Here is a 15063-nt window from a genome sequence, read left to right as displayed (position 1 = left end):
CTTTGCAATTACTATGCTGCTTCTGCAAACGGGGTTATGACAAATTCCTCTCATCATCATAGGACATAATATTAAGGTAAATGTGGCTCTGTCTTCAGAGAAAGGAATATTGTGCATAAGAATAAGGGAGATCACATAATACAGAGCTTTACAGTATAAATATGAAATAACATAGTTAAGATTTCAGAAACTCACTCATGACTTTGAATTATGATATTAGCAGAGATATCAATTTGGTACCGACAGCAGACTATCTTTTCATTGTGAAAAAACAAGTTTTCAAAGTAGTGTAGGTGGGGTTTTTTTGCTGTGAAACAGACCTCATTTGCATTCTATTTGTTTGTCTGATTAAATCATTCTGGTATTCCCTTTAAACACTTATGTAAGTAACCTCTCCTGTCATTGCTCTGCAAAATAAGCCTTCTGCAGGTGATTGGTGGAGGAACCAAGATGTCTCTAAAAAGATCTGAACATTCTGGAACAGATTTGAGACTGTCAGGGGAAGAAAAAAAAAAAAAAAAAAAAAGGAGGGAGCTGCAAGAAGTAGTAGAACGCAGAGTTCCCAAACCAGAAGTTACACAGGACTATCTAGTTTGATAAGAGAAAGGTAGGTAAGGGAAATGCTTGAAAATTTCCTGAAATCTAATGTTTAAAACTTTTAAGAAACTGAGCTAATTCAGGTAATAAAACCACTCCACTGCAACACCTTAAAATATTGCTCTTAGGAAAACAAACAAACAACAAAAACCAAAAAGAGGGCTAGGAAATAAGTGGACTAATCTGTAATTGACAGATAGACCAGGTAATTAATTATTAAATCACATGCTGTTTGTCAGCTGCAAATGGAAAGCTTCTGCATAATTTAAGACTGTATTTTAAGCACTATTGAGTCTTCTGCTTGACGTATCTGATTTTATCCAATTATTGCTCCCTTCCAAAAGATAGGACATGTATCCTCATCTTTGTCTAGTATTAACACCTAGGCTTCATGAATTTACAAGAAGTTATATGTTTATTTTCTAGAAACATAATTTTATATTCCCATTCATAGTTGTTCTACTCCTTTCCCCCGTCAAGTAGACAGGACTAGTGAGGCCCCTATCAGCAGAAAAAAAGAGTCAACACCATACAAAATAGAACTGGAAGCTTATTTTTAAAAGACAGTATTGTCATTCTTAAAAAATATACTGACCAGAACTGTCTTCCTGAGGCATCATCAGTGCCAGGTTGTACCTTGAACTGGTATATTTAAAGGCCATATTATATTTTCTTTGTTCAGACCTAGGTGCAAACATCCTCTGTTTTCATAGGCCAGGTCAAAGTGCACATATGACTAGTTCACTGGTATTTTCCAACCTAACCAAGCTCAACAAAGTTTTTTTGCTCACTTACTCTGGAGATGGTCAAGGGCATGTTGAAGTCCTTGCCCCCTTGCAGTCGGAAACCCCACGGTCCAGGTCCATTCAGAGTCACACTGTAAGCCATTTTGTACCTCTTTCACAAGGCAGCAACAAGGCACTGCAGAACAGAAGGATGGGGTAGACAGAGAAAGCGTGAAAAAAAAAAAACAAACAATGAGAAAAGGGAAGAGTTTTATATAGCGAAAACAATTCTCTTCCTGCCTTGCCTGTTCAGTCGAGCTGGGATATCACCTAAGAATAGATGGGAGCTATAACGCAGATGCTGATATCCCAGCTGAGCAGGGCCCATAAAAGGTTTGTAACCAGACACCTACTATGCAAAGACTTCATGACTCAGAGGTCTAATATAGCCCCTAGGGAAGGGGACAGATCTTTCTAGGCTTCTCAAGCCCCCCTTTGTGCTCAGTTACTATAAGAGCAGAACACATTTTGTAATAAAAGGAGCAAACAAAATCCCATGCTAAAATCCCAACACTCAAATCTCTCTACTAACCTGTTAACAACTGCAGAGCCATTAGTAACTTCTACTTCAGAACATGTCTATTGCACCATGATATACAATGTACTACAAACAAGTTATTTTTACATATTCCATACGTAGCAGGAAAGGCACCAAAAAAAAGTGTTCGCCCTCTTTTTTTTGTTGGTTTGTTAACCTGGAAATAGTATACACTACACACATTTAGCATCACATGTCTGGCTCTTCATTTCATAGCTCTTGCTTTCTCAAGGGAAAATTAAAATCTGTTCTCTTTGAATGCAGACTGAGGTAATATGGATTATTTCTAATCAGCATTTAATTTCTGTGGCAAAAAATAGTTTCACTACTTACCTGTCTCATTATTTTGATACAAGTCTTCAAAAGGCATGACACTTAAACAGAAGGCTAAGAATACAAATAGCTAGCTAACTGCATCCTTAATTCATTCCTTGATTTCTCATAGTTTATATTCCAGTTGTTAGGTGTTCTATAAAACTTTACTTTCAGTAATGCTGGATAGTATTTCTGCCTTGGATTAGGAATAGCTAAAATACAGAGAACAAGAAGGAAAAGGTGAAGCTGTTGCAGAACTACATATATACACAAAAAGCTTTTATTCTCAGGATAAAACCTATAAACATTAAATAACGCTCCCCCCTTTCAAGTCATTAATATGTGCAGGACCTCCAGAAGCACTCTACTGTATCTCTGCAGCATCCCCATCTTTAGTCTCCAATTATAAATAAATTCCCATTACATTAAAGTGGAGAGAGAAGGAAAAAAAAAAAGGGGGGGGGGGAGGAGGGGCAAAAAAAAGAAAAAGCAAAAAAAAAAAAAAGCGTGAGTTCTACTCTGATAAAAATCACATGATGCACTATAGTGAGGTAGCTTCATTTGAACACTGATAATAGTCACCCTGCCCATACACCTACTTTAAAACTTGATAGAAAAACTGGCAGTGAAACAGGAGAGAGCAAACACTACCAGGGCCTCAGTTCATCTGAGGAGATGGTCAATAATTTTTCAAAACCATGATGCAATCGTAGTACTTGTTTAGTATTCACAGTGGTAAAAAAGCCATTTGCCCAAGGGAATAATTATGATCCACACAGATGCTAGACTAAACCACATAACCATATTTTTTTAGTCAGAGGTCCAAATTAAACCACAGCAATCCACAAAGATATAAGTGAAAAGTTGCACTCAGCCAGTAGAACTGGCCCAAATAAAAATCAATGCAGATAGCAACACAAAGCTTAAAAAGAAAATTAGTTTCTGATGTCTCAAAAATATCTCAAGGGTATATGTACATTAAGAGCATTTGAAACATACCCTATAGGAGGCCACAACCAGTGATGATAGGATGATTACTTTGAGAGGAGACAAAACTAACCTGTTGCACTTCACAAAGCAGAATTTTCAGGCTTGCCAGTTTATCCAGGAGGTCTCTTTCTAAATCCTGGTGCTGAATATTTTTATTTATTTTTTTTAAATGCACACAAAAAAAATTAAAGGTAAATTCTCACTGCACTATTCCTTTCCTTTTTCCTAGAAATTCACTGTTGCTTTTTAGTGATCTTTCTCGGCTCCATTTCGAGGGTTCAGGAGAATGGAATAAAAACAGGAGTACGACAAACATGGCAAGTCATTGCTAGTAAAGACAGTATCACAGAAAAAAAGTATTGTAAGAGTGGTTATGTTTTTATGGACTGTGAATTCTGTGCACGTTACCTTTCTACACTTAAATCTTCAGTCATTGCAAGGGTGCAGGGAGTGGGAGAACAAAACCCAGAATAGAATAAAATTGCACAGATATCAAGCTGACCAGAGCTACACATTGAGAAACAGGGATGCTGCTTAATCAAACACTATGTGCTTCTATCCTAGTTTCACATATGTAAGATGCCATTTGCTTATCAGTTTAGGACATCTGAAAGGGTCTGAGATGCTTCAGGCTGGGTGGTATACTAGGAAACTGAAGTGGTAATCTCATTAGGGGCACTGTCATTTGAATGAAATGTTAAACTGAGGTCCTCACATTAAACTATTCCTACTCCTTTGGTTTCTGTGTTTGCACAACTTAATACAAGCAGCCTCTAAATAAGAAAGCTGGTGATCCACCCCCGTTTTCAAAGGTGAGAGACATGAGCGTTCTCAAAAACATCCAGAGCAAACCCAGGGAACTGGGATGGTGCAGCAGGTACAGTGTCATCATGGCTACCAGCATAAACCTCAGCAAAACCTTCCAGAAAACCTGAGAATTAAATAAACTGTACATACATAATAGACAATCCCCTTGTTTTCAGAAGCTTGTGATGTTTAGAGTAGGTTCTAGTTGGTTTCCATAACTGCCTGTTAGACTGCTCCAAAAATCACTTTTGGTTTGCTCAAATAACAGTACTTTGTTTCTCTTGGTGTGCCTTTTTCCCTGTGTTCTCCAGCTATGTCAAAATCTATGACTTATATTTCTCTCCCTACAGCCAGAAGTTATGCTGAGTCAGATGAGGTCACTGGTGTAAGGAATGTCATTGAAAGAAAAAAAAAAATAAAACCACATTCCAGGAGCAGGGTGACATTTTCTCTACAGATATAAAAACAGAGTTGTTCAGAGCTCACCAGGTCCCCCCCAGAGCTCACCAGTTGACTGATGGGAACAGTTGCAAGGAAGCTGGATGGGTACCAGGATCTGGAGACTCTACAGCAGAGGAGAAAGCTGCCACCTCCAGCCTCGGCGCCTGAGCAGAGTCGCCCTTGCAGAGCTACGTCAGAAACGTTACACTGGCGGAAACAATTCACATGCGCTAGGAGACCATGTTGTGTTACAGTGAACTGACCTTAGGAAAGCTACAAGTGCATGCTTGGGAGTGCATGGCCATTAAGTGAATGAAATAAACACCAATACTGTCAATGCTAAATTAAGGTGGAAGGATACAAGTAATGGAAATTCCAATTGTTCAAGTTGCTATCACTTCATTAGGTTGGCCACATTACTCATTGGTTATATTTTAGCTGCAGTGATAGATGTGCTCATAGAAGAGCCTTGAATTACTGTTATTGAAGCAACGAGGTTGTATCATTTGTATCATTAAGTATTTCGGAAGTAGATTGCTTGAGAGTTTGACTTCTGATCTGCAACAGACTAAGTATCATTGGCATATAAACCAGGATTATATGCACGGTCATGGTTTCAACCACCTTTAATGTTTTTCTTCAGGCAAGTGAAAGGCTTGCTCTGCAATGGAATAAACTATAATTTCTTCTTTGACAAAAAGATCTCCAACCAGCTAGATAGACATTCCTTAAAAAAAAACAACCAACCAACCAAACAAACAAAATAAACACAAAAAAACCCCACACACAAACAAACGAAACCAAACCACAAAAAAACTGGTTGCCTCTGTTTCAGTCTCCCTCACCTGAGAGAGTGGCAATATGAGAAGGTAGAATTCAGCTTTATGACAAACATGTCCTGTACTGTCCTCAGTAAGAATATCTACACTCTTTCAGAAGAGTGGAAAGGTCAGGAGAATGGATTGGGAGCGTGTGAAGAAACTGCTCACCTGGACAGATGCACGAAGAAAACCCCAGCTTTGAACCAGATATCTGATATACGCAATCAGAGTTTTCCAAATTTTTTAATTAACCAAATAATGAGGAAACAACAGCTGTATTTGGGGACTGATCTTCATTGCAATCCACAGGGCAAAACAGCACATTTACTATAACATTGGCTAATCAGTGCTAAAGCATTTGAAACTGACATATTAGAGATGTAAAAACTTTTTACCTCCAAATTCCTGGCTTGCCAACATCATATCGAATATAGAAGTAATTACCAAGAGCAAAGATTTTTTTCCCACAAGTTCAGCACAATTTCAATATTGCATCCAAAGCAAAACTATTCTACAATGCAAAACAGCTCATTGCCATCTCCTTTCCTTCATTGCTGAGCTCTGAACAAAGTTGAGCTAGTCCTGCTTGTACTTCCACATACAGCTTTGTTTCACCCATTTAATCAAAATCCTTCAGTTCTCACTGAACCTTGTATTTCTGAGTTCCTTAGGCCCTTTATTGAGTTATCCTAAATTCCTGTATTTTTATCTTTCTTAAGAAGCTCAATTTTCTATCACACTTGGCTTTTCCAAATTCTGCTCTGTCGATACCTTTCTAGTAATGTGGTTTGTGGGTCCCAACTGAATATAGTATTCCTGGGGAGATTTGCTAGAGCAATATAATGATGGAATATTATCTCCCTTCTCTGTAATACAATGCCTTCAGAAATGCAACTCACACTGTTTTCTGTTTGGCTGTTTGCTGCTAGCAGTATCACCTTACCAGGTAATCAGATTTGCTGCCTACCCTCACCACTAGATCCTTCACCATGACTAGTCTTACTACTGCTGAAAAATGCCATTTCACACTTTTTTCTCCTGCCTTTTTTTTTTTTCCTGTCATAACCTATTTTCACTATCACAAAAGAATGTATATACACCATAGTATAGTCAGACTTATCTTTAAAAGATTCGAAGATTTTTGGTAACTATGCTAAACTGGAAACCATACCTGTGGAGAGACAGGTTACCAAACAAAGGGAAAAGACACCTGACCAGACTGTTTACAAAGACTTTATTACCTCTGTATTACAAAAAGATTTAAGTTATGTTACCATGTTCTCACCTACTCACCATTTCAGCCATTGTTTTTAAAGGCACCCAATACAACATGAAATACTTAAACACTTCCATGACACCTACTTTACCAAGCTACCGAATTTATTTTTTTCAAGGTAAAGAACACCTAAACACCTTGTTGTTACCACCTCCTTTTTACATATGTAGCCATAGTGCTTAGGTTACAGAACAAATCAAAAGCAGCAACTGAATTAAAATACAGAACTCAGTTTCTAATATAGGTGCTTGAACCAGAAAGAGAAGGTTGCAAAACGTTGCCATTCTGGTTATATCATTCCCCAATTCTGGGCTGAAACCAGGAAAGTTTATAGCAACCCTGTGACTGCTGTAATTTGTGCCTTGCTGCAGGGGATCCTAATTGACTGTTTTGGCCTACAGGAGAAGACAGCTAAAGAAAAAAAAAATCCAAACACACACAAAAATGGCTGAAGAGGCTATGTGCAGATTATAGTCAGCTCCACATAGACTGAGCTGTGACACTGATGTCACAGGACTTCTACGATGTTGGCTTGGCTCCAGAGAGCCTGAGGTTTAGCACAGCACAATGACCATATAACCAGGCTTAGAAGAGGGATGTTGTGCCACCAGTGCAATTTCACCATTGCATAGATTCCTCAGGGATGACTACACCACACTGATGTAGCAGTGCACCTCTATGCATGTACCCCTATGCACAAGGATGCAAGGTTTAATCTTAGTTAGATTTCAGTCAAATGACTCACTTACTCACTTCTGCTTTCCCGGTAAAGTCTTCACTGGGTAACATTTTCCACTAGAGAAACTCTTTAAACTTGCAGGGAGACTTTTAAAGAGAGCAAGTGGCTCCCAGCCTGCAGCCGCTTGCCAGCCCTTTTAGCACAGCACCTGCCGCCTGCCCGCTGGGCGCTCCGCTGAGCCCCGGAAAGGGGAGCACCGGCAGATCCGCCCTTTCTAGGCTGCGGCCCTCGGGCGGCGCCACCGCCCCGGGCCCCCTCTGCGTGACAGAGCCCGGCCCCTCGCCCTGGCGCCGCTCCTTCCCTCAGCGCCGCGGCGCGACCCACCTTGCCCACTCGCAGTGTCCCGAGTAGCGTAACCGGTAACTGTAGGCCGCCCGGGAGCCCACCGCTACCTCCGGCCGCGCACCGCTTGACCGTGCCGCAGCCACGGAGGGTGGGTATCGGCGGGCGCGGCCAAGTCCCCGAGAGGACCGGCGGGCGGAGGTCTCCGCCCGCGCAAGAGCCGCAGCTGCCCTCGGCGGGCGGCGCTTGCGGTCACACGCACCCACGGACATTCCGCCCCCGCAGCCAGAGGGTGGCCCCGGTGAGGGGGGGAAGGCTGAAGGGAGCGGGAGAGGCGGCATCACCGCCGGCGCCCCGGGCAAAGGAAACACCGCTACCGCCAAGGTGCGGATTTTAAAGCGCCCGCGGCCTTTCCGGGCGCCTCCGCCGTGCGTGGGCGTGGCGTGCCCGGGGCGCTGGTGCCCACCGGGCGCCGCCAGCGCCGGCTGAGGGGAAGGCGCCGACCGGAGGCTTCCGTGGGGCCGCCGCGAGGGGGCGCTAGGCGGCGAGGAGGAGCGTGAGGGGATTTGCCGCCGCGGGCGGTTTACGGAGCGACCGTTAATCGAGAACCCGTTACCCGCGGTGCCCGAACACTCTTTAAAACTGCGTTTCCGAGCGGAGATCACCTCATGGCCTCGGTGGCTGAGCGGGAAGGGACGCAGAGCTGTGGGGAGCGGTTCGGCTGAACGCCGGGGGAGCAGGTATCCGAGAGGCGCCGAGCGTGACCCGTCTGGTTGCCCTCAGCGGCGAGGGGAGAAATGGCGGTGGGGGGGAGCGCGGGGGATGCCCCCCCCCCCGGAGGGACTCGGAACGTTCTGGAAGGCGGCGCGGGAGGCGGGTGCTGCCCCGGCTTCCCGGCACGCGCCGCAAGGGCAACGGTCCCGCGGGGCGGGCGGGAAACTGGTGTCCTGCTCGCGCTCAGCCAAAGCATTTCGGCATGTGCTCCAATGCTTTGCGAGCTCGGAGCCTGCAGCCTTCACCCCCCATTTACCGCTGCAACGTGTGAAATCGGTGGTTTCCTCTCAAGAAGAGTGAAAGTGAAGCGGTTTTTTTTCCCCTGGTGATTCACTGATATTGGTAGGTAATAGTCGTTTTAATTGAGTGGAAAAGTTAAAAGGAGAGCCCGAGAGGAGACAAAGGGTTTGGAAGACAATTAAAAAAAAAAAAAAAAAAAAGAAAAAATGAAGGCGTAGTTGCCCACCCGAATTTAGGATCCTTAGCTTCGTGGTGACTTCATATGGCTGCTGAGTTTTATCAAGATCCAAGGTACCCGCTACATACATCCCTTTGTTCAGCAGCGCTATGCGAAGGTTTTATAGCCTGCACCCAGAAGTATTTTCCGTAAAGGTGGCTGCTTCCTCAGACTGAGACGCAGCTGTATGAGCTTGTTTAAAAGAAAAAAGCCTGTTCCCAAGCGTTAAAACCCTTGAACCCCCGCGCTGCCCCGCCAGAGTCGCCTGCCTGGGAGTTGCGCCGGCGGGAGAACACCCTGGGCCGGGAAGCTCTCGGCCAAGCCAGAGTTGCGCTGAGCTCGCCTGCACAAATCCCGGCGCCGGGCGAGGCCTGTGGCGGGGAAGGGCGCTTCCCCGGCGGGCCGCCCGTCAGCACCAGGGACAGGCGCCTTGCCCCGGGCCGCCCTCAGCGGGGGCGGCTGCGGCAGCGTTCCGCGCCCCGCCAGCCGTGTGGAGCCAGGAACGTCCAGTCCCCCTCCTGTTCACGGGCTCTCGTACTCAGTGGTTAACAGAACCTTTAAAATGAAAGCGTGGGTTGAGGGAACTGGAGAAAAGGAGGCTGAGGGGAGACCTTATTGCTGTGTACAACTACCTGAAGGGAGGTTGTAGGATGAGGGGTGTTGGTCTCTTCTCCCAAGTAGCAAGTGATAGGACAAGAGGAAATGGCCTCTAGTTGCACCAGGGGAGGTTTAGATTGGATATTAGGAAGAAGTTCTTCATGGAAAGAGTTGTCAGGTATTGGAACAGGCTGCTCAGAGAGGCAGTGGAGTCACCATCCCTGGAGGTGTTTAAAAGATGTTTAGATTAGGTTCTTAGGCACGTGGTTTAGCACTAGAGTTAGGTTAAGTTGTGGTTGGACTTGATGATCCTGAGGGTCTCTTCCAACCAAAATGATTCTATGAAAGTGTCTCTCAGGTCGTGTGCAGGAATAAATCCAGCAGTGGCATCACTGGAGTGCAAAACAACCTTTTTGAGTACATTCTCAGCACATCTCTAGCCTCCTTAAAAGTATTGCAGCTGGGGTTTAGTGTTTCTCATGGAACCTGAAGTCTGTTTATTCCACATATGCACCTGACTGCGATGCACATTAAGTGGGGTCTTTTGCTTCAACACACAGGATGCACAGACCGGGGCAGGAAATAATGATCTAAATTATTTCTGTATTTATATTTAGCCAAAGTTCACATTCTTGTGGATTGTGACTAAATAGTAGTGGAAAAAATCTTCCACTGACAGGTCAGCTTACCTCCCCAAAGGAAATATTTTGCATCTTGTCAGATGCCTAAATACATTGTTTTTCATGGAGCATTAAAGGTATAACTACTACAAGACAATGCAGTTTATATTATAGGTTTGTCAGATCTAAGGCAATTTGCAAATAGAGCAGATCAGTTTTACCATGGATTACAAAAACAAAGTCCTTGCAACTTTTTTTCTTTTTTCTACCCCCCTAAAAACACATGACAATATGGAAAATAATGGGATGACTGCTGTGGAAGGAAGAAAAGCACACCATAGCATTGTGCACAGTCCGTTTTGTAGCTAAGGTAATTTTCAACAACATATTAGATATAACTTTTTCCAAAATTAATTCCTAGCTAAAATTATACATATTATTTGGGGGGAAAAAAAGTGTTGATACTGACAGCAGTATATTAAATTTGACTTTTAATAAAGAAAGCAATTATAAAATTGATTTTTTAAATGGCTGTTTGTGGCTACTGATGCCTTGAGCCATGGAAATACCGAACTATTTTTTCAGAACTATGAACCGTTGCCTGTTGCATTAGTCTTAAGGCAGCAGTGAAATGGTATGGTAAAATGTAAGAAATTTATTCAAATCAATTTATTAAAAGTTTGTGTATCTTTCTTTACAAATGCTGATGCTAACCAAATCTGATGGTGAGCTCTTTGCTATCCTTTGCGGAATTCCTCATCGAATCTGCTGTCTCTTAGAAAACCTCTTTGAATAAAAAAAGCTGCACCATGACCAGAAGTAGTTCTCCTGCAGATGAGCAAGCCTTGGAAAGAAACATAATTGATGACAGGTTGGAAAATGTGATCCAGATGGAGGAAAATTATGTTTATTTTATTATTAATAGGGTGATGATCTGTTAGATTATTATTCCATTTTACATATCATAGGAAAAATCATATTTCGATTTAAGGGTTTATACCTGAAACTTTACAACAGCTTTAGCAACCTGATTTTCTAGTTCCTGGTAAACACATCAGCAAGGATGACAGAAAATTGGCCCATAATCCCGTTCTGATAAGTGGTGGTTTAGTTTTATCTCAGAATTCGTTTTTATTTGAAACAGGGTGGTATCCACTAGCTTTTGTGTTGCTCATTAACTCACTCAAGACCAGAGAATTTGAAAGTATGGGAGGTCTACCTGCTCAGAACTCTCTAAAAGAGACTACAGATTTGCTCCCAGAAACTTGTGCTTGCCTTTTGGAGGGACAAAATCCTCTGTTTCCCTTTTCTGGCAAGCACTAATGACAGTATTAAACTTGCATTTTAAATAATATTTAAAAAATACACTGCTAACCTACCAATGGCCTTGGAATAGTTCTGTGAAACAGCTTCAGGATCACCACTTAGTACAGAAAGCTGAAGACAGAGACTACTCTGTCCAGGCTATCCTGTGCAAACCATCCTATTTGCCTTCAGAAAAAAGCTTACTGGTAGAATTAGCTGTCCATTTTTCTCTGTGACTCACTTGGTGTGATTTGCTTTTGACCCATGAGTTTTATTTCAGCCTGGGCAATTTCCTTTCTTGGAAAATTGGGATAGTTCCATCTGGGTTTTCCACAAGTCTTTCTCCAAGTCTTTTGCCCTTTCTTCTAATCACAATCTGATCTCCACAACTGTTGCATTAGCTGTTCAGCCACAGGTCTGTCACAGAAAGATTGTTTCCCTTGTAAATAAGCCCCTCGCTTTTCATAAATTTCTGAAATATTTCATTAGGCTTATGAGGCATCTTGGTAAGCTATCTCACAGTTTAGTTACAGTAACTGTAAATTGAAGGTACAACCATCACAGATGGAAACTTGAAAGAATGATTGCTGCCCAACAAGCCTGGCCTCCTCAGCTATTGAGGGATTCCTCACCAATAATGGTGTTAGGAAAATTAGTGTGTAAAGTAAATGCATTGCAGGACAAAATACAGACATGCTTTCTCCTAGGATATAGCTTTTGATGGCTGATCTCATTCCCTGCACAGCTGAAGAAGTTACCATTCTGAGTTAAGAAATAAACTAGTTACGAGTGTGGCTTTCTGGGAGCCTCTACTTGATGACAACCAGTAACAAGATATTACCTTTGGTTTTGGTGAGCTGTGTAGGTGTTATTTCTCTGTGGTGACTTTGATGTGACTGTTCAGACAGAAGTGCTACATTTTAAAGGAGCACAGATCTGAGGTGCATTTGCATTGTAATTTACCCAAATTATAGCAGCTCCAGTAAATGAGGCCCTTCCATGTGTGAGTGCTTACGGCTTAGCAGTTCTGACTTTCACTGTCCTTTGCCCATGCTGTGTAAGTGGGCAGGAGATTCAATGATCTGTTCCTTCTGTCATTAGCAAATGAATAAGCAATTTGCAAAACAACTCACAATTTTCACTTACCTTCTGATAGAAGACTGGAAGGAATTTATTTAAAATGAGGACTATAGATGTGTGCAGTTAACAGCCTGATTCCTGTAGGATTGTAGTTTAATTTCTGACATTGGCAAAAAAAAGCTGCCAAATTAATCTAATATTTTTGATCATCAGAACTATTTTTTTGCAGAAATTTTACAAAAAATCTTAGGAAGATGTAGCAAGCACATTGCAGCATATTGTTAGAGTGACTCTACTTTGGTAATTTGACCCTTGTAAGACAGAGATTCATAATTCCCATTTTCAGTCTTAGCAGTTCTGTGAAGTTTCTAATGTTGCCCACATACAAGAGCAAACAAACAAGCAAACAAAACAATCAAAACATCAAGCTGTTACATAGGGTTCAATACAGCATTGTGAATTGCAACTCCAGAGTTTTGCTCAAACATAGAAAGAAAGCTGTCGGTGTGGTAACCTCCTTGGACTGTTCCTGTCATTTCCCTGAGGTACATTATTAGCATAACATTCCTAGGACAGGGTAAAACTAGAGTTATGACAGTAGGTAATTCAAGATGGACTGTCAGCAGAATGAACCCCAGCAACACAGCTGGACTCATAACCCAGGCTGCTTTCATACTTGAGGCCAATCCAGCCTCAAAATGTTTGTGTTGACTACAAAATATCCACAAATCTTGTGCTCCGATTTTAGTCAGAAGATGGCATTCTCTTTAAGTTTAAATTCGATATATTTTCAGTTAGCTTGTCTAAATAAATGCTGGCCTCTTAATTCTAGCTTCACCGTTCAACTGTAAGTAATCAATTGTAAGTGCATGCCATTTGTATGAAGGTGAAGTTATGGTGAATCTCTTCCCACCTGTTTCACTTGATATATCTGCATCTCTCAGTTGAAGGCTAATTAATCCATCATTGCATCTTTCTTAGAACATGCACTGCTGATCCTCTGTTTGATTATGGAAAAAAGGTTACAGTTTGCAACCTTTATGCAAAACCTTCCTAATTTTACCTTGCAGCACTCCAAGAGTAAACGATATGCCCATTTACAGATAAACTTGGATGCTGCAGTGAATTGAATTTTCAAGGTCACAGAGGGAGTTAATGTCATACTCTGGCTCAGAATTTATTATCTTTGATACTTACCACAAAGTAGTGTCAGCTGAGTATCAGTCTCGTTCAGTTTGATTACTTGGTGCCTTGATCTGATGGTTTGTTCAGTTGAGCCTATTGATTTTGATTGTGATGTCTGAGGACTAGGATGAACTTATCTGAGAAAACTGTGAATCAGTTGGCTCTTCCAAATAAGGGCACTCAGGCACCACTCAAGCATTAAAATATACATTCCCAGAGCCTTTTAAAAGTTATTTACAAAAGGATATATCACCTCTAGATTATCCAAATGAAGAAAGGCTGCCAAGCTCACCTATTTTAACAAACCAGAATTAACGAGTATTTTGTTCTGCTGCTGATACATTCACTGCATCAAAGCAGTAAAGGAGGAGCAAGATCAGCCGCACTTTTCTGATAATTTTTCATTTCACTGTAAATAGAACATGTGAACTGGCTCAGCTGCTTTTCTCACACTGGCCTACAAGTAATGCTTTGTCTACTTTGTAGTTGCAAGTAAAGGTAATGATTTTAAATAAATTTGTCAGCCACTGGAAAATGACTGCTGATATATGCTTTTTTTCAAAGGGTGGCATCTCCTTGCCCCCACTTTCAACATCCCACAGAATTCTTCCTGGCCCTTCAAACATAAAGTAAAATTTGTTTAACATCACCACCTCAACAGATATCCTGGAGTAAGCCAGTATTGTAGCTGGAATGAAGGCTCCAATGAAATGTGTGCCCAGTGATGAGCTTTTTTCTTTTGATGAGATCTTGCAAACTGAGGTCAGGTAAAATAATAACAATCGAATTATAACTGAAGTCACATAAATCTGCTGGAACCAATATTTCTTAAGTAGAACCAAACTGCTAGCTCTCGGAGGAAGGAAGCAGAGAAAGACAGGTACTTAGAGGTTAGTCACACGTTGAAACAGAAACACTATGTTGTCCTCTTGACTTGTCAAATCAACCAATATTGTGAGTGTAATTTTCACTGAATATGTAATAGCTGGGACTGTTGCATTAGTACTTAGGCTGGGACTTCCAAAGAGTTTCAGTTGCTGAAGTTCAATTGAATATCTTTTGCAGCAGCAGCATCCTTTCTCAAATCTGTCTCCAGTCCTGAGGGATCCAGAACTCGGGAAGAAATACTAGTATTGTGAAAATCTTAAGCAAGTAGGAAACTGATCACTAAGACACAAAGTGCTTAGTAGGGGATATGGCTTTAGTGCCATGGGACTTTTGTTTTGTTTTAGCGATTTTGACTGACAAATTCAGTACTGTTTTGAGATCCCTGTGAAGTGTTTTAACTGCCATGATCTTCTGTTCAGAGAATCCTCCTTAAATAGTAAATGAGAAATTACATCTCTCTGAAACCCAGTTTCCATCAGGATCTACCTCATGTGGCTGAAGCATTATGCTGTAATCTTCACTGGTACCATGCCGTTCTCACCTGTATGTCTGTTCTGGTAAGGCAT

At 42.0% G+C, this 15063-nt stretch overlaps 1 protein-coding gene across 11 annotated transcripts in view; it reads right to left on the bottom strand.

Moving 5' to 3' along the window:
• Positions 1-8394, bottom strand: part of LDB3 (LIM domain binding 3) — a 127004-nt gene extending 118610 nt beyond the window's left edge. For 8 of the 11 annotated variants that reach the window (XM_082052323.1, XM_082052329.1, XM_082052331.1 and 5 more), the window contains exons 1-2: positions 1628-1749; positions 1393-1518 (exon numbers count right to left, since the gene is read on the bottom strand). In XM_082052323.1, coding sequence (XP_081908449.1) covers positions 1393-1485 — 93 coding nt within the window. In that variant the 5' untranslated portion in view covers positions 1486-1518; positions 1628-1749. Of the gene's footprint in view, positions 1-1392; positions 1519-1622; positions 1750-7633; positions 7788-8256 lie in introns of those variants that run through there. The other 3 variants (XM_082052327.1, XM_082052328.1, XM_082052326.1) reach the window with 3 other exon arrangements.
• Positions 8395-15063: the final 6669 nt, after the last annotated feature.

The sequence above is a fragment of the Streptopelia decaocto genome (genome assembly GCF_964273445.1).
Source record: "Streptopelia decaocto genome assembly, chromosome: 5".
NCBI lineage: Eukaryota > Metazoa > Chordata > Aves > Columbiformes > Columbidae > Streptopelia > Streptopelia decaocto.
Note: the sequence above shows the minus strand (reverse complement) of the source record. Positions and strands in the feature narration are given on the sequence as shown.